At 37.9% G+C, this 26,579-nt stretch overlaps 4 protein-coding genes across 4 annotated transcripts; 3 read left to right on the top strand and 1 right to left on the bottom strand.

Annotated features, from left to right (window-relative positions):
- Positions 1–1,289: 1,289 nt before the first annotated feature.
- On the top strand, positions 1,290–10,259 carry LOC144632538 (uncharacterized). The gene is made up of 9 exons (XM_078491206.1): positions 1,290–1,448; positions 2,446–2,473; positions 2,877–3,020; positions 3,741–3,983; positions 6,233–6,282; positions 7,094–7,121; positions 7,837–7,980; positions 8,869–9,111; positions 9,853–10,259. The coding sequence occupies exons 1-9, from the start codon at positions 1,413–1,415 to the stop codon at positions 9,933–9,935; spliced, it is 999 nt and encodes a 332-aa protein (XP_078347332.1). The 5' UTR covers positions 1,290–1,412; the 3' UTR covers positions 9,936–10,259.
- A 71-nt stretch (positions 10,260–10,330) lies between these two features.
- Positions 10,331–14,034, top strand: LOC144631803 (galactosylceramide sulfotransferase-like). Its single transcript, XM_078490367.1, has 2 exons — positions 10,331–11,158; positions 12,549–14,034. Exons 1-2 carry the CDS (start codon positions 11,004–11,006, stop codon positions 13,666–13,668), a joined length of 1,275 nt encoding a protein of 424 aa, XP_078346493.1. The 5' UTR covers positions 10,331–11,003; the 3' UTR covers positions 13,669–14,034.
- A 999-nt stretch (positions 14,035–15,033) lies between these two features.
- Positions 15,034–18,103, top strand: LOC144631802 (galactosylceramide sulfotransferase-like). Its single transcript, XM_078490366.1, has 2 exons — positions 15,034–15,835; positions 16,945–18,103. Exons 1-2 carry the CDS (start codon positions 15,681–15,683, stop codon positions 18,071–18,073), a joined length of 1,284 nt encoding a protein of 427 aa, XP_078346492.1. The 5' UTR covers positions 15,034–15,680; the 3' UTR covers positions 18,074–18,103.
- Positions 18,104–18,490: 387 nt separating this feature from the next.
- On the bottom strand, positions 18,491–25,753 carry LOC144631799 (neuronal acetylcholine receptor subunit beta-3-like). Its single transcript, XM_078490362.1, has 10 exons — positions 25,600–25,753; positions 24,423–24,562; positions 24,265–24,309; positions 23,591–23,700; positions 23,048–23,223; positions 22,217–22,333; positions 21,414–21,631; positions 20,454–20,609; positions 19,571–19,661; positions 18,491–18,723 (listed from the first exon to the last, which is right to left on the bottom strand). Exons 1-10 carry the CDS (start codon positions 25,652–25,654, stop codon positions 18,509–18,511), a joined length of 1,323 nt encoding a protein of 440 aa, XP_078346488.1. The 5' UTR covers positions 25,655–25,753; the 3' UTR covers positions 18,491–18,508.
- Between the last annotated feature and the right edge of the window lie 826 nt (positions 25,754–26,579).

Below are 26,579 nucleotides of genomic sequence, written 5' to 3'. Positions count from 1 at the left end.
TGATTGTTCTGGCTATACATGTGTTTATCTGTGCCATGGCAGTTTAGTTTGCCTTTTTTTCCTAGCTCGTGTGTCCAGGTAATAGCAAGTTTCCTTGCCTGTTGGAACTGGTTTGTACGCGTGTCTTCCTTTGCCTCGTCCCTAGGGCCCAGACATCCCTTCTTTTGTTTAAGCACGGTGGGCACGGAGCTGTGGGACTGCTGCACTTGGAAAGCTCGCCACGCTATAGCTACGCGTTTTTGCGTGACCATCAAGACCTGCGCATGCTCTCCATGTTTCCTGCGTTTCCCCAGTTAAAAATAGAATCCCAGTTCTCATTTCACGGCTTTCCTCCTCTTACGTTTGTAGTATAATACACCCACAATTATTTGCTAGTGAGACACATTTTGACAGCACGAGCTTAATACATCTTCGCTCGCATCAGGATCAAAATAACTAACTTAATTATAAACTTAATTATCGTTTCTGGTTGTAACGTATACATTCTCTCAAACTGAGGCATCAATAAGCAGAATAGCAGACGCAAACATATGTGAGAGAATGACTGAAATATTTTTTAAAACTGCTGTTGTATCGTCGAGATTCATCGATACGACCCAGTGTTGTGTAAGATGTTTTGCAAAATTCACCAAAGGAAAAAAAATCTGATTTCCCACAACATAGTATCATGAACGATTTGATTAGTAATTAGTTAGTTTATATCGCCTCTAAGCCAATCAGAACAGTGTAATATTCACTCGTGCTACAAACTTTGCATGCACGTAACACTTTTCTGCATTTGTTTTCAGACATTTAAACTGCATATTTCTTTTAGCCAATCAGAAATGAGTTATTATCATGTATATTATTAAATAAATGTTAAAATGAAGTTTTGAAAGCTGTTGCCTCTCGGAGAGGTTTCCAATTACATAGTTCAGTTGCAGTATTAAAACCTTTTCGTGGAAATCCAATCGCAAACGGCCCACATACACATGCCATCTATGATCTGAAATTTTCAATGAACTCAAAGAGTCTTTCCCCAAACCACGTTTTATTGTAATTGAGATCGTTTTCCTGATTAATAAGCCGGGTTACGTTTAATATTTTATGCAATATTTTTGTTATCGTTTATACTTTCTGCTGTAACTCAGTTTTGTACATAATAAACCAACTGCCAAACTACTTTTTCCTTTTTTTCTTGCCTTTTTTTATTCTGAAGTTTTGCAGGTATAAAAATGTTCGACAGCTAAAACAGCGAGGTTTTTAATTCAACAACAAGCTAGACCAGATGTTTCAAGAATAAAAAATTGGTCTGTCGAACTGCGACCAGTGAAACCACAAAAATGTCTTAAAAAAACCAAAATAATCTGTTTAGATTTTGCCATAGCTGTATAATATTTTAAACGAACTCGATTTTGTACATCAGCGACTGTATGAGTTCGATTTTTGAATCCAATACAGGACCTATGGTAGGTAAAACAGGTATTTGTACAGCGATATTTGTAGGTCATTGTGATAAAGATTGACCGTTAACAAATTCTCGCATGCAAATGTTGGCTTTATATATTTTATACAAAAAAATTGACAAAATTTGGATCTTCAAGTATTGATCATGCAGTACAGTACAAGTACGGCCTCTAATAAGCACTACATGTAGTTGAATGAACTATTTTTTTAATCGATACCACCACCATTCATAAACGTATTTTACATCTTCTCGTTTTGAAACGTGGCGATGAAATTTTAAAGTTAAAAGCATTTTGCTTTGCTCAGGTGAAGAAAGATGGTAAATAACAGATTGTTATTAATTATTTACACATTTTGACTTTTTAGAAAATATTTGAATCTATTGTACAGTTGTGTTTGACTATCAAAATAAAAAAGAAATATAATGCCAACAGCTTCTCCAGTCTGTTCCATTTTTGTCACCGAGTTTTGTCAAAATCGTCAGAGCGAAAGCGAAGACGGTTAAATTTGCCAATTGTACATAATCTAATAGGAAAGTTTAAACATGAGAAACAACAATTAAAAACTGAAATTATGCTACACGAATATGGTAAAAAAATCGTATTTTCGTTTAGCGAGGATTCAACCCTAGTAAGCAAAATTAACTGTTTCTGCTTTAAGATGGGGACTTCAGATTTCCATAATATAAAGCGACCATAATAATATTTCTACTTTAATTGTTTCTTTGTAGTATTCTTTAGTTCAAATACATGAAAATTGTAGCGAAGAGTTAGACGATTGATATCTCGGAGTGAGTTTTTTTTTTACCACTACGAATACAAAACGAAACGAATACCTTAGCATTCGTATCCAAGCCTCAATTCTCTTTTGTTAGTTTTTAGTGGTTTATTCTTTTTTCAGTCTAAATGGCATACTATCTCGATTCCACAAGATTGCATGAAACAATGCATTGTTTTTACATAATAATTTCAAAAGTATTTTCTTTCTTTTTTTTCTTAGGATAAACTTACCCAAGAACAAATTGAAGGTAGGTGGAAAATTATGCGAAAATTGTAACTGAAAAATGAGAAAGGTAAGAAATAACAACTGCACGAATCCCGTTAACCTAAAGAAACGTTTTAGGGAAAAAAGCAGTCTTATTGCCTTGAAGAACTAGGCATTAAAAGTCTTTGACAACTTTTTCTATTAGACAACTATTTTGCCGCATACTTAGAAAACTCAATGATTAAGCGTTCAGTACGCATGTTTGTTTGTACGAAAAGAAGACCGCTGGCAACAAAGATGGTCGCGGAAGTGGAAAGCAACAGATGCAACCTCGTTCCCAGGGCTTTTCCCTGGGAACGAGGTTGCAACATATGGCGAGCTGAATTAGGTTCTTACATCTCTGTAATCTACAATCTAAATTGATTTTTCCTGTCGATTAATCTTAGAATACAGAGATGCATTTCAACACTTTGACAAGGACAGTAGTGGTTTCATCACCACCAAAGAACTTGGAAATGCCATGCGCTCACTGGGCGAAAATCCACGCGAGGAAGACTTGCAAATGATGATCAACAGTGTGGATATTGACGGTAAGTAAACAAACAAACAAAGAAAGAATAAATAAACAAATAAACAAGCAAAAAAAAAAAAAAAAAAACAAACGCACAAACTAACTTATTAAAGGTCAGGCAATTAATACAAGCAATTTTTATGTGACAATTTTATGTGAAAATTTTTGTTTGCTCGTGCAGTCGAGGAAAACTGGCCAATTTTTATGTGACAAACATATTTGCTAAGAAGCTGGCGTGTTAGCTTTTTTGTGCCAAATTAAAGTTGTCACATACGATAAATTGCTCGTGCAGACGACTCGACACATAAAATGTGGCAAATATTGCTAAAGCATTGGTGGTCCAAAATCTCCCACTGGGCACTGCGCGCGCGAATCTCTGTGCGTATCTCTGTTGTCCAAGGTCATTACCGGCGCATTGAACTGTTGACAAATAACTGTTGTGTCAACTACACGATCAAATATATTTTTTTACATAAAAATTGCCAGTGTAAACCCAGCTTAATAATCTCTTCAATCTCTACCTCTATAATACGACCACCTCAGTAATACGGACAGTCAGCCTTGCACCCTTTGGTGTCCGTATTAAAGAGAATTACTGCATCTCAATAAAATTTTATTGTAACGAAAGTTTTTATATTGTACCTAATTTATTCGTACGTCTGCAAAGTATGATTTTTAGTAAACGAAATATCATCATCATCATCATCATCATCATGAAGGAATGATTTCTTTTCTCCAGGTAACGGACAGATGGACTTTGAAGAATTTGTTAAACTTATGGGTGCCAAGAATCAGTTCTCCTTTAACGAGCAAGAGGCTAAGGAAGCATTTCATATTTTTGATCGTGATAGCCGCGGTTATGTCATGTCTGATGAGCTAAGACAAGTCTTCAAAACTCTGGAAGAAAAGATTCCTGAACATGAAATAAATGAAATGCTACAGGATCAAAAACACCAGTTGAATAGAAAGATCACTTTCGATGGTAATTAAAATTCTTAGTAAAAATAATTGTTCCAGTGGTAGTTACCGTAATTTAAAATTGTAGAATTTTCTAGAACCGCCAGTAATTCGGTGTTAGATATCAAAAAACTGATAAGATAATGCTGGGTGAGCATCAAGGGAATGTCTCTCTCAGTTCATGGGCCCGTTTTTTGAAGGTCCCGAAAGGTTTTCGCACCCGGAAAGTCATCGCAAAATCTGAAATCTCAATATGAACAGTTTCAGGCTTATACAATTCCCTGTTTTTAAGATACGGATAACTAAAAATCGCTTTACGGGCCCGAAACGTTTCCGGGGCTTTGGAGAAACGGGCCCCAGATCTTGGTTGGCCCGGTGGAGGTGGAAGGGGGCGATGGTTTGTGGTATACTCATTACTTAAAAAAACTACAAAATACACCAAAAATTTGAACACCACTGACAGCAGGTAACATGCCTTCACTTCCACTTCTGGCCTTCATCCCGTTGGGGGAAATGGGTCGACATTTCGTCTTCGCCAAGTCACCCGGTCACTTGCAACCGTTACCGCTTCACTCCACGACGTAAAACCCAAGGCTGTCCTTTCTTTCTCTGCGGTTCTACGCCAGGTCTCCCTCGGTCTATTACGGCAGGTAACATGTGCTCAAGAGTAAATAAAAGAGATTCTAGCTTACAACTTGATCTCTTTTGTGTGATCTAGCTACGTCTTCCGAATGTCCATATTATAATAACCCTTTGTATACACCGTATACTCGAACCTCGTGCGTTTAAAATTGTTAACCCTAGGGACTGCATCTCCTGTGGCTGCCAATCACTATCGAGATAACGTCGACACTGCTGGACTTGGGCGCAAAGCACCTGGGATGGGGGAGGCGGGAGGCTATTAAATTGACTGACGTTTTCAATAGTCATCAACAATGTTGTTTCACCTTTCTTTCGAAGAAGGGATTCCTTATTTTTTTTTGTTCCTCTTTTCTCAGATTTCGTTCAACTGACCAAGGATGGAGTTTGTCCCAAGGAGTCAAAACAGAAGGACAAGGAACCGTCACGCCCCAAATATGCCAGGAGAAGGCAAAAGTTTTACATTTACAGCTAAATTTCATTTGTTATTGTAATCAATTGTTTTTGTTTGAGCAATAAACCTTTGTTGTTGTGGGAACGTATCGAAATCATAATGAGTCATTCGTTTGGAAATGGACGTTGGCATGAACGTCGTTATTTTTACCCATAATACCCCACTCTCTCCTCCAGGGGTCTAAACATGCTCTGATTATTCCAAAACTGATAATCAATACGGATTACATAACAAAACTAATTAAAAGACGGTTTTTTATTGAGTGTCGTAAAACCAAAACCAAAGAAATAACTATAGCCAATCACAAAGAACATAGACAATCCAGTGAACCAATCAAAACTCGAAGCAAATACATGTAGCCGGCACGAAGCGCGGGAAAACGTGCGTGTGCGAGTCATGATTGGTTTTAGTTTTACTCCTGTGGCTGTGAAAGTGGCGCGAGAGTTTTAAACCAATCACCATGCGTAGTAATGAAAAACCAATGCAAACGTGAATTACTTTCGACGCTCAAGTGAAAACCACTCTAATGGCTAAAAGTTGCATTTGGCTTTGTTATTGGTTCGTCGAGAAGCGCCAAAGTTATTTTATTTTAAAAATCTTCCCCCTCAGGCTGAATAAAAATATTTATACTCATTTTCACAACTAAAGGGGGTATATTAATAGAAAATGTTTACAGAGAAGTACAATTCGTTATTTTGTAGACCAATACCTGACGGCTGCCATGACGCTATTTCTTGTATAATTTTAACCTGAAACGTCGTGCTGTATGTATCTTTATCAATTAAAATTAACTGTATTTAACTGACGTAATGATTGTGTAAAATTCAGTATTGACTGTACACGATAGGTGAAATTAAATAAACGTTAAAAAGAATTAAAGATACACCATACACAACATCTTGCTTTATTTCATACATGGAAGTCTAATGATCAAGATAAGACAACTCTTGAATCTATGCCACTATCGTAAACATGACTGCAAATTATGTTTTATCTTAATTTGAAGTCAACTGGAAAACAGAAGATAATCCTAACGTTATCATTTTAAAAATTAGTTGAATGAAACGCAAATGTCAATTGGTACGCACTACACCAATCCGCAACTTGAGGTTTCTTTATCGTTTCATGGATAAATTTGTTTGTCTTAAAGCAGCGCATCTTTAAATCATTACATTTTTAAGTCTTGGGCGAAGAGTTAGAGTACAAGTCAGTTGTGTACAAACTTATTATGGTTAGTAAAATTTCATTGATTGTTTGTTCTTTTTTTCAGGATATTTCTAATTTAGTATGGTGGTTTTGCTGGGGGCCAAAACCTCAATTTGAGGAGCGAAAAAAATATTTAAGAGAAAACAAAGTGATTACGCTATACTGAAGTGAAAGAAACGTTTCTTTTTATGAAATACGATTCATAGTTATTGAAAAGTCCCTTTTAATATGTTTTGGAATTGAAGTCAAGTTCAAGTTTAGCTCCTTATAACCAGTGATCTTAACTTTGTGTATTTTCCCTTACGATTCATTTGTTAGCTTTTATTGCTGTTGTATTGAAAAAGTTAGACCTACAAACTTAAACGACCTGTAAACTCTGGACATTATTTGTTCCAAAAAATATCATAACAACTAAAACTAAGAGGGCTCTGGCAAAACCTGGAGATTCACTACGAACGCATAAATATTACAATTTTGTTCAATAAAAAATGTGACCACCTTTTGGGAACCGTTGGGGTCCCCAGCAGAGGGACTTTGTGACAGCCTCTGACCAATGACCCCTAGTTAAGACTGGTCAATAATTAGCGAACGCGTCCATTTCTTTAACATTTTGATTTCCGAAGAGGAAACAACAAAAGGTAAACTTAACTGATTCTAATTTTGATTCTCATCTACATCACATCAAAATAACCATGGCGAAAACATGTTTCACATCAGTTTGTCTTAATTTGGCTCTTTATACTGAAGCGAACCCTTAACGATATTTGTGGTAGTTTTGTGCAGTCGAATTCTTGACACTCGATGAAGTCATTGTACAGCCTTTCGTTTACTTTCAGAACTCGATTCCTGAGTGCCAACTTGAAGGTAAGCACTAAAACCTTATTTTCTTGATTGTTGGAATGAAATCGAAAGAACGTATATTCGCTTAAACATCCTTTTTGTCTTCAGCAATCACTTATTAATGTAATAGGGCATAAAAAGATAGGTATTTCTGTAAATAAATGATAAGAGCACAAAGCACAGTTTGAGTTGAAAGAAACAAATTTAAATCGTGTATGTTTTTTAGATAGTGTCCCTTACCTATCAAACTTATTATGAGTATTAGTAAAAGAAAAATAAGGGTCTCAGAGAATTCTTGCTTTTCTTTACCGTAAATTAAAGTTTGATGGCATATACTGCAGGTTTGATTACCTAATAAATTTAAGTTGGTATTGGAAACAAGGGGAGGCGCGGTGACCAAATGGTTAGTGCGCTGGACTCCGAATCGAGTGGTTCGAGTTCGAGCCTGGCCGCGGTCATTGTGTTGTGTTCTAGATCTTGGGCAAGACACTTTACTCTCATAGTGCCTCTCTCCACCCATCTGTATAAATGGGTACCGGCGAACTAATGCTGGGGGAAATCCTGCGATGGACTAGCATCCCATCCAGGGGGGAGTAGAAATAATTCTAGTCGCTTCATGCTACAGAAACCGGAATAAGCTTCGTCCTCTATGGGCCACTAGGCTCGACGCAGACTTTACCATGGGAAACAATAGATCAGAAACTCAGTCATGGACGATATCTTCTTTTTATTATCACAGAGTATTTCGAGGCTTTTCGATATTTTGACAAGGACAACAGTGGTTACATCACGACCAAAGAGCTGGGGACTCTGATGAAGTCGCTTGGTGAAAACCCAACAGAAAATGAACTTCAGCGTATAATCAACACCGTGGACATTGATGGTAAGCTAAGACGAGTTGAAAAGGAAAGAAGGCTAGACACAAAATTGGTCAAGCTTAACTGAATTTACCAACTTTATTCTTTACTACACACTCGATGATTTCGACATTGCTGATCCTAGCAGTATGCAGGACGCGTGTCACATATCAACCTAGTAAAATGGCCCAGCTCACCACGAGTCTCTTGTAGCACAGGTAGTTAGAGCGCCCAACCGGTATCTGGGAGGCCATGGGTGCGATTCCCGTCGGGGACTCAGATTTTTTTCTTTGTCCCACGCTCGTGTCATGTTAAAAATTTCATCTTCAAGTTTGTCATGTTAATTAAAGCTGGACACATCGGAAGGGAAAAACCGTTTTACTTTAGTCAGATTACGCTGCACTCTTTTCTTCAAGCCTTATTTTATTCCATCTTAATTTTACTCAGGTAAAGCTTGTTGAATTTACATTTGTTACAACCTTTCTGGCGTTTCAAAAACTTAACTGTAAATTATTTTTTGAGTTAGCTACATGGCTTCCTAAGGCCATAAAACACCTCTTCGTTAAACCTTTAGAAAGTTACTAGCTGTCGAAAGACGTTTAGGCACTTATAACTGTCAATAGACACTTAAACCGTTGTCCGTTGATAGACACTTATAACTGTCAGAACTGTCGACAGACACTTATAACCGTTGATAGACACTTATAACTGTCGATAGACACTTATCACTGTTGATAGACACAACGTTCGTTCGCACTTTACAACTGACGATCGGCTATAGTTTTCGACTTTTATTACAGCTAAAAGGTCGAGGAGTAAATTTCGAGTTATGTGTCCCTCTATATAAAAACGTTTCTCGGATTGTATCAATAACTTGTTCCTAGCTAAATTGAATTATATTACGACTTTTACAGGCAATGGAATGATGGATTTCCAGGAATTTGTTAAACTCATGTTTACGAAAAATCAGTTTGGAATGGAAGTAAGTGAAGCTATGGAAGCTTTTCGAATCTTCGATGCAGATGACCGTGGCTACGTCCTAACCTCGGAACTTCGGCAGGCGTTTGCGAGACTGGAGGAAAACATTTCTGAGAGGGAGCTTGATGAAATTCTGGAGGACAAATGCCAAGCAGGCAACAGGAAGATCTCTTTTGAAGGTATGTATGAAGGGATTTTAGCGGCATATTTTTAGCACATCATATTTTAATGATTTTAATCTAGGATGAAATACTAAGATTCTTACTTTATAGTATGGGTGGGTTGAAGGTAGTATACTTTAATTTATTGATATTTATATCTAAAGTTACTTTTTAATATTTTTAATTATTAATTATATTAGTCCCCCTTCTTTTTAAACTTAATTTTAATTAGTGCCATGCGCTTTATCAGTACACGAGCCTCTGGCTCAGGTAGGGAGGGCAACCTCATTCCGCGTTATGACTCTAATAAATTGATTGATTGATTGATTTATTGATGACTTACCTTTCCTTGTAACGTAAGATATAGCATCTATAAATATACTAAACAGCCATCTCCTTTTTCGAAAGCTCACTCAAATCTTCTCCACTCCAGGGACGTCTCAGGATATTCAAACCGTAATATTCCACACTCTACCTCGTCTTCAGGGGCTTCCCCACTTTACAAAATGGCCGACGAGCCGCCATTTTGAAAATCGTCGCGGAGAAGACCCTGGGGACGAGTTTGATCCATACTGATGAAGTGGCTATGCAGAAATCCGTATAGTGTCTCTGATTGGTTGTTGTAAGCGCGCGAAAATTCTACAACCAACCGACAACAACCAATCAGATGCGCTGAAATTGCGCGGTAAAGGGTAAGCATCCAATATTTCTTTGATTTTCAATAATTAACTTGCCATATGCTCAATATTGCATTCATAGAGTTCAAGAAGATGATGAGAATAGAAAGTTCACCATCAGTTGACAAGACAAAGGGCAACGCACCTACACTACAAGCGAAGTAAACAGTGATGTCACACAAAACGCGTGTGAATATCTCCTCATATACTGAACTGAAAATTAACACCACTTATAGTAGGTCGCAGATTGCTACCCGAAATAGACACTGCACGATACAGCTTCCGTTGTCAGCTTTTTTTTGTAAATTACATAGAAGTCAAATGAGTCCTTGCATCGGCCTTATTCTATCTTTCGCTTAAAAAATAATGGTTTTGTATTGTTAATCTTGGAAACTCGGAAACAGGAATCTTCTTAAGTGATCCACATACACAATATTGCAATAACGTTGTTATGGAAAAAGAAAAATGAAAAAGACAAATAGGAATTAAACAGCACCTTAACGAAAACTTTGGTCTCGTCCGGATCCTTGCTTTTAAAATCTGTTCCGCTACACTGTCCAGTAAAATTGATCTAACTCTACTCAGTAGAGTACAGTAAAATAACGAAGTTAAAATATTTCACGATATTTGTACGCGAGGAGACCAGTTTGCTCTGTAGACCTCTTACTTGTTTTGAACGATACTCGCCAAAAATTAAAAAGTTCGAAGTCAGAATTTGGGGGAAAAATCGTTGGGTAATAAATCATCTGTACCTTGACTTCAACTGCAGTACGGGCTAACAGAGTAAAAAGGCTTGTAAAAATATGAAAAAATATACAACGATAAGACGTACTAAAACGTCTATAACGGTTTTGAATTTCGCGATGTGTGTATCCCTTTTCATATTGGCCACAATAACTTTGAGCCAAAAACCACGAAACACGAAACGAATTGCACGAAAAATCACGTAACGGCAAACCCTGTTTTGTAACGCTTCATTGCCCCACGAAAGAACAACACGGGGTAAAGAAATGTAAATTAAAAAATCTCGCCTGCACACAAAAGTGGAAATAATAAATGCAAAACTAAAAGGAATATTTTGAATATTGACACCATGTCGGTTCGGCCAGTTAACGTGGCAGTGCAGTTTCAAAACGAGGACCGCAACTTGTTTGAAAGTTGTCGTTTGTTCTTGCTGCAAAAGGAAAGCTCTGGTATTTTACAGTACAACCGACAGCAGCAGTTTACAGTCAAATGAATACCATGGCAAGGTTTCGAATTCTGACGCAAATCAATTTAAAGTTGAGGCGCATTCGAGCGGTTCCTTTATTGTTGATATCAATTTGTCTGTTCATTATCCTCTTCATTTACGGAGATAACTTAAGGACGAGCTTTGATTTCGTTTTAAGGTAAGTCTGGATTTAGTTTCAAGATCTTAGTAACTTGTAATACTTTAGAAAGAAAGCTAACCAATGCATGAAAATGGGTTGTCTTGACTATTATTGAGCCAGTACCGTCCGGCGCTATTTGTGTTGTCCTACATCCAGATTGCCATCGGCGGAATTACAAAGAAAGCCAAGGGAAACGAGTGGAGTCTACAACGTGATTCTAATCCATAACTGTTATGATATTAAAGAGTGTAAACGTTTACCCTCTAAGCTATAAAGACTCCAAAAGACGCTTAGTTGCATTTGTTTTGACTGTTCTGTTGTGAGGTCAAGTTCTTTATTTGCATGTTTATAGAGCGAGACGAACAAGGCCAATATCCCGCTCTTTTGATCGAACAAGCTTGGGCAATAGAGTAACGAACTGAATGAAAGCACGAACTTCTTTGATTAAACGATAAAATGAATTGAATTAATTGATTGACAAATTTGAAGATGACAATCACAACGCAAAATTCAGTATTTTTTTCTTCGCGAAAAATTTCAGTGCGAGCGGGCAAGACCAGCTTGCCTGCTCGGGTAGCCAATCACAACGTAGGTTGATTTGATCAGAGTTCCGAGGGTCGTCCCGAGGCGATTTAGGGCTCCGGGGCTCCGACCCAATAAAACCGGGTTCCAGAATTCCTACCAGCCCCTACCAAAAAAATAAAAAATGATTAATAATAAAGTAACAAATCAACCGGGCTTCGGGGTCTGAGTTAAACGCTTCCAGGGCTCCGCGCCCTCTATCGAAGAAATCCTGGAGCTCCATCAGTAAAATGCCTGGCTCAACGCTCCATCACATAAAAAAAAATTGTGAGCTCTTTGTTAGTCGAACTGCATGCTGTGCTTTTTACAGTTACGAAAGCTTACATTCTTGTTCGTTAAAGTAAAACGATTAAGCACAATAAAAACAATGAATAAAACTATGTGAGATACTGAACTATCAGCTGAGAAATATATATAGAGTTCAAAATAATCATGCAATTACGCCAAGTAAAAAAAAAACAAAAAACAAAAACAAATTCGATCGATGTTCGCATATCGATGCTTTTTCCTCCATCGTCAAATTCTCCAGAAGCGAACTTGCAAAATAAATGCTACCTATCCAGTACGGACCTAGCGTACCAGGGCTTTAAAATTTTGGCCTGATTTCGTATTAAAACGCAGACAAAAGCCATGTCTTACAGGATTTCAACTGGCTACAAAGTGAAAGTAACGCCTGTTGGTTTTTGTTCGTTTTAACTTTTCCAATAACAAATAATAAAAAGAGAGGCGGCCCCCAAAAATGAAGAGGGCGGGGACGAAAAAAAATTAATGTATTTTTTTTTATTTGGCCTAATCTTTGGTGATCATGCCGCTTTTTTATCCATAGATCAACTCCAAAGACAGTTTCTGTGCTTCACACCGAAACAGACGAATTGCCTGCACTTAAAGCTTCAAGCTGTCAACCTGTAAGCCATATTTACTACCTCAAAACACACAAGACAGCTTCTAGTACCATTGGGACCATGCTTCTAAGTTATGGAATCAACAGAAAGCAGAAAATTGTTTTAGATCCTGATCTGGCAAAAATGCAATGGCCAGCGCTCTTTGAGTTGAATGACGTCTCAAATCTGGTGCAAAGCGACGCAGCAAAGATTTATTCCACTCATATAAGATTTAATAAAGGACCGATAAACTCAGCTTTCCCCAAAACAAAGGCAAAATACATAACCATTCTTCGAAATCCTGTCGACCGTTTTAGATCTGCATTGATGTATTTTCGCAGAATCTTGAGACTCTCCAATGTTTCAGCGGATGAAGACGATCTAAATAAATTCTTAAAATCACCAAATGCTTTAGAAGAAATCAGGAAAAAACTAAGTAAGACCGACTACTATAAAATGTTCAACCTCATTTCTAACTCAAATTGTTTTGATATGGGTCTCTCGCAAGAAGATTGCAAAGATATGACACGGGTTAAGAGTTACATCGACAAGATGGACCGAGAGTTCGACTTGGTGATGGTATCAGACTACTTTGATGAATCACTTATATTACTTAAACGACTGCTGTGCTGGGAATTTGAAGATATCGTGTACTTCAAATTACGGGAAAAAAAGACGAAAATTAAGTTTGAAGAAGAGGTTAAGAAAAACATTTTAACTTGGAATCATGCAGAGGCCATTATATTTGATCATTTTAATAAAACTTTCTGGAGGAAAGTTCGTCAGGCGGGTCCCACATTTAATGAAGAGTTGAAAACTTTTAGAAGGATAAATCAAGAATTTCAGACATCCTGTGAGTCCATGGGAGATACAAAGATACCACTCAAACCGGAGAACGAACTTCTTAAAGAAAAATGCGCATTATCAAAGACTCCGCCGTGTGATTTACTTGAACAATTGTGGAGGGAGCGTGGCAACACTTTTAGCGGTAATGGTTGTGGACCCAATTCAGGAGAAATTGCGGAACGTCGTCGACAAACAGCTGAGCTGTTTAAGTTTAGTTAATTAACTTGCTGAACAACTTGCATTGTTGAATAATAAAACACCTTATTTCAGCCAACTCGGCCCACAGCTTCGTCGGCTTGAGTAAATCACCCAAACAACTTTAATGACAGCGGTTTTCTTTCAAGTGCGGTAAAACTAAAACCAAAGTAATCACTTTTGCCAATCACAAAGGCCACAGACAATCAAGACCAATCAAGTAAACTGCAATCAAAACTTAAGCAAAAACATATAGCCGGCGCGAGGCGCGGGAAAACGTGCGTGAGCGAGTCACGATTGGTTTTGGTTTTACTTCTGATTGGATGAGAAAGTGGCGCGAGATTTTTAAACCTAATATATAGATTTAGCCAAGCCTAAAAGCGGAGTTACAGTAATTATTTTCTGGTTCTTAAATTTTGTGAAAACACTTTCATTGAAAATACTGTTATTGAAGTTATCGTATACTACTCAAGAAAGATCCAAAGCCGAAATAAATCGTCAACTTCAATCGCAGAAATTTCGCCAGCCCCCGTCAGCTCCGAGGGTAAATAAATTTTATTGATTGATTTGATTGATTGTCATTACCCTAGACAGAAAAGTAAGATTTAAGCCTGCGATACAATGAAAAAGTAACATGGTCAGCGGTCAGCTTCAAAAATCACATGACACATGACAAAGAACACAGACAATCCAGTGAACCAATCAAAACTCGAAGAAATTGCAAGTAGCCGACACAAGGCGCGGGAAAACGCGTTTAGCGAGTCACGATTGGTTTTGTTCTTACTTTTGATTGGATGAGAAAGTGGCGCGAGATTTTTAAACCAATCACTAAGCGTAGAAATGCAAAACCAAAGCAGGTGCGAATTACTTCTAACACTCAAGTGAAAACCCGGGGGGGGGGGGTACTCGATAAAGTTTTGTACGGGGAGGCTCCGCCCGGAGATTCAACCCCTTACCCTTTTATATACCATTTTGATAGAAAAGGTACCCCTTTTGTATACTTTTTATTGCAAAAAGGCACCCCTTTCATATACCTACACGACATCACATTTACCTAAAACAGAAAGTTTTCTTGTCATTTTTATGTAGCGCTTAATAAATTACGACGATACAGCCAAAAGTTGCGTCTGCTCGAAATATTTAATGTAAAGGCCTTTTAAAATATCATTATGACAGATTTCCCTACCCTTTCATATACCTAAATTTGTGAAATTCCTACCCTTTTATATACCTGGAGCCTGAAAAAGGTACCCCTTTCGGGCGGAGCCTCCCCGTATAGGCCATTATAGGGAGTACCCCCCCCCCCCCCCGGGAGTGAAAATCGCTCTAACAGATAACAAGGACGTCCTGGTCACATTGTGACTATCTGTTTAATTTGTTGAACAATAACATTCCGTTTAACGAACGGTTGCGGAAAAGACAAGGAAAGAAATAAGAACCGTGAACAAAAAGAAAAAGGTGAAAAATCTTTCAAAAACAAGCGAGACAAGACGCCATTCTTCTTATCGCCAAAACGTCTCAAATTTCTAGAGTTAGTTGTCAACAAACAGATTCAATCCAATTGTGATCTTGTGGTAGGTCTTGCCTTTAAATCTTGAACGAAACTGCTCTGCTGAAAGCAAAATAGCACAAGCAGTTTTAATTAAGTATTAAACTGCTAAAATTGCTCCCAGTCAATCGTATAGATTTTTTTGAGTTTTTGATTCTTGCTGAATTGAATGGGCACAATGGTTTGGGCACAAACGGAAAATCACGCAACGCCAAATCCCGTTTTGTAACACTTCATTGCCCCACGAAAGGACTACACGGGGCAAAGAAATGTAAATGACAACAAGTCGCTTTGCGCACACAAGTGGAAATAATGAATGCGAAGCTAAAAGGAATATTTTGAATATTTACACCATGTCGGTTCGACCAGTTGACGTGGCACTGCAGTTTGAACACAACGACTGCAGCTTGTTTGAAAGTTGTCGATGTTTTTCGCTGCAGAAAGAAATTATTTCACAGTATATCCGGCTGCAGCAGTTTAAAATCAAATGAATACCATGGCAAGGTTTCGAATTCTGACGCAAATTAATTTAAAGTTGGGGCGCATTCAAGCGGTTCCTTTATTGTTGATATCAATTTGTGTGTTCATTATCCTGTTCATCTACGGGGACAACTTAAGGACAAGCTTTGATTCCGTTTTAAGGTAAGTCTGGATTTAGTTTAAAGATCTTATAAACTTGCTACTCTTTAGCTAGAAAGAAAACTAATTAACCAGTGTATGAGAATGGGTTGTCTGGGCTACTATTGAGTCAATACTGTCGCTATTTGTGTCCTTTGTCGTCATCGGTTGAATTATAAAGAAAGCCAGGCAAAACGAAAGGAGTCTACAACGTGATTTGAACCCATGTCTGTTGTGATAAGAGTGTGAACATTTACTCTCTAAGCTTTAAAGACGATGATGATAATTTCGTTGTGTTTTGACTGTTCTGTTGTGAGGTCAAGTTCTTTTTGCATGTTTATAGACCGAGACGAACGAGGCCAATATCCCGCTATATTGACCGAAAAAGCTTGGTCAATAAAGAACTTATAATATGGTCAATATTTGTAATGAAAAAAGAAATGAAATGACTCACTTTATTGCAACCTGAAGGAAGCCAGTTCAAGGCTCGTCCCGGCGTGCCAGTTCAAATTTCAGAAATATGCCAAAAAAGGAAAGTACTTTAAAGATAAGGTTTAAATTTTCACAGTTTAAAGTTCAATACATTACCGGTATTCTGACTATTTACTAAGTTTTTTGGAGCTTTACTAAAAAAGTTCTACGTGCTTGAAAATAGCGACATGCGGACTTGTCGGCGCCATTTTGTCAAAGCACTTTGGTTTCGAAAGCGGAACATTTAAAAAGTAAAAACAATCGTTTACCTGAGGAAATGAGAATATGTTTACACTCAGGTGCTATTTTATCTATCCTTGCTCATACTAACACTTCATAATGAACGAAACTCTCCGAAATAGAAAGGAAAGCTGCCTGAAAACGTTTGACCGCGGTGAAGTTCAAGGCACAAAAGACCGCACGAACTGACAGAGGATAACGTATCTCTCCAGTCTCACTCACATTTTTGACATTGGCTCCAGACCTCTCGCTCTCGTTCAAAGACCGAGTTCGTTCGCAAAAGATACGACTGTTTTGCAGTCTAGGCGGACACCTTTCTAAGACGGACAGTTGGGACCGGTCCCGACGGTGTACGTCTTAGAGAGAGTTGACTGTAATTCATGCAATTATCTTTGGTAATCATGACGCTTTTCCATCCATAGATCAACTTCAAAGACAGTTTCCGTGCTGCAGCCGGTAATCACCGAAACAGACGAACTGCCTGCACTTAAAGCCTCAAGCTGTCAACCTATAAACCATATTTACTACCTCAAAACACACAAGACAGCCTCTAGTACCATTGGGACCATGCTTCTAAGTTATGGAATCAACAGAAAACAGAGAATTGTTTTAGACCCTGATCTGGCAAAAATGCAATGGCCGGCGCTTTTTGAGTTGAATGACGTTTCAAATCTGGTACAAAGCGACGCAGCAAAGATTTATTCCACTCATATAAGATTTAATAAAGGACCGATAAACTCAGCTTTCCCCAAAACAAAGGCAAAATACATAACCATTCTTCGCAATCCTGTCGACCGTTTTAGATCTGCATTGATGTATTTTAGCTTAATCCTGAGATACTCCAATGTTTCGGCGAATGAAGACGCTGTAAATGCATTCTTGAAATCGCCAAATGCTTTAGAAGAAATCAGGAAAAGACTAAGCAAGACCAAATACTATAAAATGCCCAACCTCATTTCTAACTCAAATTGTTTTGATATGGGTCTCTCGCAAGAAGATTGCCAAAATATGGCATTGGTTAAGGGTTACATCGACAAGATGGACCGAGAGTTCGACTTGGTGATGGTAACAGACTACTTTGATGAATCACTGATATTACTTAAACGACTGCTGTGCTGGGAATTCGAGGATATTGTGTACATCAAGTTACGAGTAAGAACGAAGACAATTAAGTTGAAAGAAGAGGTAAAGAAAAATATTTTAACTTGGAATCATGCAGAGGTCATTCTATTTGATCATTTTAATAAAACGTTCTGGAGGAAAGTTCGTCAAGCGGGTCCCACATTTTATGAAGAGTTGAAAACTTTTAGAAGGATAAATCAAGAATTTCAGACATCCTGTGAGTCCATGGAAAATACAGAGATACCACTCAAACCGGAGAACAAACTTCTTAAGGAAAAATGCGCATTATCAAAGACTCCACCGTGTGATTTACTTGAACAATTGTGGAGGAAACGTGGAAACACCTTTAGCGGCCATGGTTGTGGACCCAATTCAGAGGAAATCGCGGCACGTCGTCGACAAACAGCTGAACTGTTTAAATTTAGTTAATTAATTAACTTGTTGAAAAAAATAAAACAGTTATCCTACACAATCTTGCGGAATATCGACTTATTTCAGCTTACTCGACTCACAGCCTCGACGGCTGTAGCTTTAGAGCGGTTTTCAATAAAGTGTCGTAAAACCAAAGCCAAAGTAATCTCTTTGGACAATCACAAAGAACACAGACAATCCAGTGAACCAATCAAAACGCGAAGCAAATACATGTAGGGAAAAAGTGCGCGAGCGAATTATGATTGGTTTTGGTTTTACTTTTGATTGGATGAAAAAGTGGCGTGAGATTATCACTAAGCGTAGAAATGCAAAACCAAAGCAAATGCCAATTACTTTTAACACTCAAGTTAAAATCGCTCTAACAGATATTACGAAATTCCTGGTCACATCGTGACTATCTGTTTAATTTGTTGAACAATAATTACATTCAGTTTAACGAACGGTTGCAGAAAAGACAAGGAAAGAAATAAGAACCGTGATCAAAAAGAAAAAAGTGAAAAATCTTTCAAGAACAAGCGAGACAAGACGCCATTCTTCTTGTCGCCAAAACGTCTCAAATTCCTTGAGTGAGTTGTCAACAAACAGATTTAATCCAATTGTTATCTTGTGGTAGGTCTTGCCTTCAAATCTTGAACGAAATTGCTCGGCTGAAAGCAAAATAGTACATAAATAAGAACTTGCTTAACGGTTTTCAGGCTTTCCAACTCTTATACTTTAACGGGTCAGTACAACACATTTTTTTCAGTTGCTGCTTCAATAATGGTTTCAAATATTAAAATGTCCAATGATTGGTGAATACATTTTGGTTTTTTTGTTGACGTCACTAGTTACCAGAGCAACAGTATAACCTGCTAAAAACATTCTTAATTTTGGCTTTAAGTGCTTATAACTAAAAAAAACAATACAACCGACTTTCTGCAAAGTTTCTACGGAGCGGTTTCAAAGCCACCTTAAATTTTTAAAAATTTAAGGTGGCTTATTTTCCGAATAAAACTATCGCGAGGGGGTTTTATTTCTCAATCAGAGTAAGCGGCAGGTTACGAGAGCGCGACGCTCGAGAATATATAGAAATCACGTGCGCGAAGCGTGATTCAACACGGCTGATATGGGAAACGATCGTCTCGTTGCTATAAATTGCGCGTCGTGTTCGAACTTTAGTACACTCGCGCGCCAAAGATGAAATTTTCCACTTTCTTAGGTGCCGTCTTCGCATACCGCTTATATATAATCAGATGAAAGCAACTGTCTCGAAGTTAGTCTATGTAACTATCAAAGTAGCTAAACAGTTATCAAAGTACCCTATGATTATCTCGTGAAACGCACATTGAGTTTCTTTTAGAAAACAATCAATTGAAGAGATCAAAGGATACTCGTTTCACAATAATTAGGGAGTTGCACAAAAAGGAAAAACGACAAACCTAAAAGTGCCAATCGCGACTGATTGTTTTTTAAATTGACCTCTTTTTGATTCCGAGTAGCGGGAGAGATGTTTACCTTCTTTCCGGAATTTTTCTGCTGTCTTTAGACGATGTTTAACAGAGGATTTCAAAAAGACCAACCATGCCATTCTGTCCAGTATGTGAGTCTGCAAATAACAATTTAGACAGTCAGATGTACACATATCTACACTTTTTAAAAACTGGCCATGGTATATTGCAATTCTTGAGCTTTGATTGGTTTACAGGCCATGGTATATGAGCTCATATACCATGGACCACAAATATGGTAGGTGCACGCGTCAGCGAGAACAGCCGGGGAGCTCAATTTCTAGTATTGTAATCCTGTGGGTGTTTTTAATAAAACAACTGTTCCACTCGCTCTTGTTAGATATGAGATAGTTATAGTCAACTCATATTCAACCCGCTTGCTCGTGGAATAATTGTTAAAATTGCAGTCAATGGATGAGTGGCTTGGTTTGTGGGTGTGTGAGAGACGGAAATGTATTTAATCAGTTTCTTCAACCCTTCTGCAGTTTTCAAGCCAAGTTCGATGTCGGCCAGCGCTTCGACTTCATATGGCGTTATTTCGCCGAAGATTACGTCGACATCATTTTCTTCTTCCTCCAAAATATCTTTTTATAAGAGCTGCGACTGAGACTCATTGAGACTATGATCGTAAACAAAGTTTCACAAACAGTATGACGTCACATGCTAGAGTTTCGTGCTTAATTCGGACCCAGTCCTCGGGACATTTTTGAGTGAAAAATAGCCAACCTTCGGCGCTTGTAAAACTCACAATTTTTATTGTACGATTCTTAAACTTTGGAATTGTGTATTTCAAAAAAAGCAAACTTTTTAATTATGTAGAAAAAAAACTATCGCTTCCTAGACATTTTAAGAAGAAATCTATTCCATTGAGCAAAAATAATTTACCTCACCTTGACCCAATCAGGCAACTCGATGTTAACGTTCATGTGATAGAATGAAATCAGAAGACATGACACAGCAATAGCACAAACGCACTCAAACATCACAAAGTAGTTAAACTTGCAGAAAACAGGTAATTCCGGGCTCTTGGGCATGCCTTTCAATGCCTACCAAGAGACAAAAACAAACTGATTTAGAAAGGAAACTGCTGTTCGGGGCTAGGTTTAGTTTGGGTGTGAATTCATGTGTTTTAGAGCTGAGCTATAGCCAAAAAGAATATTTATTGCTTATAAGAAAGACTATAGTTCAATCTTTATGAAATGGGGAAAATATTAAAAGCAGGAATGAAAAATAATTGTTACTGCACACTTGCTACATAAATCCCAAACGAAAGCAATATAGGTGTGTGAAACCACCCATTAAACACACAGAAGATGGAAAACTAGATTTCATAATTGATATGCGTGAGATGAAACAACAGTAATGATGGAACCTAGCTAAATAAATAATAAATTTGACGTCGTTGGCTTGCGCCAGACAACGTCTCTGCCCTTTTTGTCCGCAAAGACACTACACACTCGCTTAGAAACAGTGATTTTGTCTTACCGCGTTTAGATACTAAACGCTACGGGAAACATTGTATCAGATATGTTGGACCATTTCTATGGTCAAAACTAAGCAAAGACCAGAACAGAACAAAAATTAGAAAACTGAATCTATCGGACTATGTAGAAACAATAGTAACTGCTGTAAGCTCTGTAGCGCTTAGAAGATATTGTAAATATTAGTTTTTTATTTTTAGTTAAGTATTTTAAATAATTTTAGGCTTAATATTATCAATAGTTTTTTTAGGTATTTTAATTGGTGTCCCCAATTAGCCCACAAGGGCTAAACACATAGACACTGAAATAAAGTTTTTACTTACTTACTAACTTAACACCATAAGCTTGCTACCGTGACGTCATACTCACCCTCAGGTAATTGACCCACATAATAAACAGAGTGTTTATTCCAACTCCAATTCTCTCACCAGTCTCCGTCGGTAAGAGAAATACGAGCAGCGTCAGCATTACGTTAGAGAAGCACGGCAAGAACAAGATCACGATGTAGTAGGTTGTGTGACGCTGAAGCTGCATGGTGAATGTCACGGAAGGGCTTGCGTGACTTTCGTTTCCGTGTTGCTCCAGAGCTGTGTACAGTTGAAAAAATAAATATTTTAAATCATAGCAAGGGGAGTGTACGTATATCACCCCTGCTCTGCTATTGTTATTTTAACTTTTCTTGAACAAGACATTGACCGTTTTTATGCTAGAGATGATTAAGTCGTCTAGACGTCTTTAACGTCTAAGACGTTAAAGGCATCTGGTATAAAAACAAGACGCATTTAATAGACTTAAAAAGACTGGGTTCTACACTCGGAGGACACTGGCCACGGAGACGTTTAAACTATCAGACGTTAAAGGCGTCTGTCCTATTTAACGTTTTTATACTAGTTAACGGCGTCCCGTTTTTAAACTAGACGCCTTTAGCGTCTGAGAAGTTAAAACTGTCCGGTAAGAGCGTCGTTCAGACGCTCTTACGAAAAGACGTCAAAACCATCAGACATTAAAGGCGTCTGTCTTATTTACCGTTTTTAAAGTAGACGTTAAAGTCGTCTCGAGACAGCTTTAACGTCTCAGACGGTTTTAACGTCTCTAGCATAAAAGCGGCCATTAGGTCCAAAGTTCTGAAATATTCTAAAGGAGAAATTACGTAGGAAAATAAGATGGCATACCTCTATACTCCATGACCAACCATCCAGATGAACTAAAGTTTTCTTTTGATTCAGCCAGTGTTGATGTGTTAACGTCTGCCTTGAACTTCAAGTCATTGCTTGTGTATGCCCATGTTCCTGATTATTAATCAGTTGAATTTTCTCTGTAAGAATTCAGCCAGAATTTCAACGCCCGCCTAAACTAGGAAACACTGTTGCGGAAATATTGTTCCTTAACATTTTTCCTAAGTGGCTAAATTAGCATAATAAAAAATCTGCAATATTACAGCGACAAACCGATGAGTGGTACTGGATCTCTTAAAGACCTGGTTTAGTAACTTAGTTAAAACGGAAAATATAGACGGAAAACTGATGCTTACGGCTAAAGCGGACAAAAATAAACTGAGTGAAAAAAAAAAAACAACAAATATAAATGTTTTGAAAAAACTTTGCCCAAAAACTTCTCGCTAAATTAGCGGGAAGCAAAGGAAATGTTTTGCTGCCCGAGTGGCTAAACTAGGAAACAATGTTCCGGGAACAAAGTGTCAAGCATGCGCATAAACTACACACCATTGCTTCCATGGTGGCTAAACTGGGCAACATTTGTTTCGGAAGCACAATTTGTGTCCGGGAAGCAAAAAATGTTTTTGACTTGAGGCCGAAACAGTTTTTTGGTTTTCGTGAGACAAAATTTGTTTCCGCCACATGTTTCCCGCGTGGCGAAGCTGGGAAACATTTGCATCCGCAACAATGTTTCCAGTTTAGCCAGGCCTTAACTTAGATTATTAAGAGAGAGAGATATATCAGAAAAGGAGTACGGTATTAAAGAAAGCTAAAAATTATTATACACACCGAATTTAAGGTAGCATCTTTGAATATCAAATGGATACATTGTCATGTCCATAATGCAGGAAATACTGAGAATTGCCGGTACGGCCAGTTTGATATGGCCATTATATCGGATCTCCGCTAACGTCCCGAGACTATTGTCTTCAGTGTCAATGAGTGGAGCCACACCAGTTTCAAGCCTGTCAAGTTTAACAGTAATAACATTTCCTTTATTCGTCCAACAAAGCGGTTTTCACTTGAGTGTCGAAGTAATTCGAGTTTGTTCTGGTTTTGCTCTACTTCGCTTAGTGATTGGTTAAAGAAAAACCAAAGCCAATCGCGACTCGCTCGCGTACGTTTTCCCGCGCCTTGTGACAGCTACATGTATTTGCTTCAAGTTTTAATTTGTTTACTGGATTGCCTGTGATCTTTGAGATTGGCCAGAGTGATTACTTTGGTTTTGCGACACTCAATTGAAAATCGCTCTAACAAAGTGAAACAGTGCATTAGAATGAAGTTCATCAATTCAAACTAAATGACAATGAAATTATAGATTGATTCACTTACGAGTTTAGCAGTCCTACGGGTGGTGTCCATATTGCGTCCACCGGCAAATTAATGCGAGTCAAGTTTCCATACTGCGCAGGTTCCCAGGAAAGAGAAAGATCTTCCCAGGCCTGCAGAGCGTGCAAACGTTAGAAAATTGTTTTGCTTATAATACATGATAAGTGGTGACTTGGATTAAAGTGAAAATAAGTGGAGAAGTGGTCGCAAGTCAAATACTCGGAAAAGAAGGTCATGGGTTCGACTCCCGTTGGGGAACTCGGAAAATCTTTTTTCCGAGTATTTGACTTGCGACCACTTCTCCACTTATTTTGCTTATAATTAACAGATGTATTTAATTGTTTGGTTGCAATTGCTGGATGAGCTTGGCAGTTAGATCGAAAGACTGACAGAAATCCATATGAACAGACATTCAAACAAACAGAAACTGATAGACCGACAGACAAAGGAACAAATAATCGCAAACACATGCGAACGGATGAATAGATGTACATATAGATGGTTGGAAGGAAGTATGGATGGATTGATGTATGGCTGCATGACAGGCTGGCTTGATGGATGACTGATGTTTGGATGGATCGATGGAGGGATGGATGGATAGCGGAATGGCCTGACTAATAAACTGTTTTACACAAGCTACATTCAGTAAAGTTAAATAACAAAGGATACCCACTGACCAATCTATACCACAGGCTCATTCTAACAAGTTGCTCAACCTCGTCCTGGTGCAAAATATTAAATGATAACAATTAGAGAATGTTACAAGAGAGCTAAACATTGAAAACAAAAACAAGAGTAAAAACAACATTAAAACATCACAAAAGCACGTTCTCACCACTCTCAATAACCTGTAAGGTTGTAGTCCCAGTGTCACCTCGAGAACTTGTGAAGTGTTCTCCACTGGCCGTACATCGGTGGTGTAGTTCTTTAACAACTTTTCAATCAACATTCGATCAAAAGAAATGTTTCCCGCGCCTAAAAGGTAAGGTAAAGGTATTTCCTGTTGTCAAGCAAAGTGGACCATCGTGACCGGAGCGTATCCCGGTTTTCTTAGCATAAAGCGATCAGGAGCATTTCTGCTCCCCCCTGAGATGCCACTCCATCGCAGGGATTTCTAATTTATCATTTTGCCCCCGGCAGCCAAAATTTCACGATCTTTGCTGGCAGTTATTCAAAATTTTCAGCTATCACTGAAGATTGGCCTTGCCGTTTGTTAACAACCGTAAAATATAAACCTCATTTAGACCCTCCAGCTTTGAATCCGTTCACAGATAAAACACAATTGATATATACATCAGCACATTATCCACTAGCTAACAGTGGATAATGTGTTTATTACTAATCACTGAGGATTTCAATGCAAATTAAACATCTATTTTTTATTAACTTATAGCATCAGTGACGTTTGGCGGGTACTTTTACATGGCAAGATGAATTAAAATTGGTTTTGATAAATAGACTTTCAAAATCATAAATTACGGCAATAGCATCCGTTTATTTAACAATTCACGGTTACCATCAAATTACGATACCTTATATAACAACTCGTCTTTGTGCATGTTGTAGCACAACATGAATTATTATTTCTGAAATCTATTTTCATGTTCAATTTTACTAAAACATGGACTTATTACATCATATTTGTTCAGTTTACAGGTGTCAACTCTTAGCACAGCGTGCTTTCTTTAATTTTCATATTTGTTTTGCGGGTATTCTGGCTTTTTTGTGGTTTCAGTAGACACAAACAAAAATACTTAAATCATTCTAAAAACGTCGTAATTTATATTTTAGTACATTTGAATAACATTGAACTGAAGTATTACTGTAAAAAATCCTTCTATTATTCCTATTTATAGAAAAACAGTTGAAGAAATTGAATTTGCTTACAAGGTAGGCAAGATGATTGGAAATTGCTAGTTTAATTAATTTCGCTGTCCTATGGTTTGTCTTGCGAAGTCGCTTTTGTTAAATGACTGGGGACGTCTGTTAAGAAGAGAAAAGTTCGCACTTACCTTGAACCGAGGCTATAAACAAGACCACTGCCACAGTTAAAATCGAAGAAGACATGAATGTTTGCTATGGACTACTATCATTCAACAACAGTTAGTTTCTGGGTTTTGAAGCAGACACGAGAAAGTGATACACCTTTTGAAAATTCACTCTATAGCGTGAGTCGCGAAAAGCAGTGAATTAATGAGTTGTCAGGTATCATGTTTGTTTTGGCTGCAGTGTTTAATCAATTATTGACAACTGGCATAACATGCATACAACCTTACGTCAAAAAGTTTAAAAAAAACCTGGCAAGTCGCCAACTTGGAAAAATTATATAAAAGTATATTTTTCGTGTGATAGTATTACAAAAATGTATGCTATAAACTGCACTTTTTCGTTTTCTAAGTGTGCTAGACAACATGGATGCGCGTCGTCAATTACTAGCTCGTTTAGATAATTTAATTTCATAACGTCCTATTTGTTCGACGTAAGATCCCAATTAAATCAATCTCGTCGCCAGGCCTCTCGCTCCTCCGAGTTGTTTATCTGCTGACACTGGTTTTTGTTTGAAGCCCGGCAGCTGTTTTGAGGCTGGGTATAAGAAACCGTTACATCTTGTATCCGCCATCTTGGATTTCAATTTTTTCCAAAACGTCAGAAAAAGTTAGATAAACTTGCAAAGTTTGGCAGCGTTTGGTTGCATCTTGAAAAGTTAAAAGCATTCAAAGTCAGCGCGGGCACTTTCCGCCTCCCTCCCTGTCTGGATAGGTTTAAGGCAAGACACCCCAAGCCCCAAGTGAATATACTTTGGCTCATGTCTTCAATTGCTAACAGAAAACATTTAAACTTAAAAATGTTTCAATACAATAAACAGCCAGTCTTTTTAACTCTTTATTTTAATAGACATGTGGGTAGGAGATCTGATGTACACAGTTGAATTAAGAAAGAGAGAATAACATCAACAGTAGTATAACACCGTTGTTTGGTGTTACCCCAAATT

The sequence above is a fragment of the Oculina patagonica genome, chromosome 12, assembly GCF_052425735.1.
Source record: "Oculina patagonica isolate OP01 chromosome 12, crgOcupat, whole genome shotgun sequence".
NCBI lineage: Eukaryota > Metazoa > Cnidaria > Anthozoa > Scleractinia > Oculinidae > Oculina > Oculina patagonica.
Note: the sequence above shows the minus strand (reverse complement) of the source record. Positions and strands in the feature narration are given on the sequence as shown.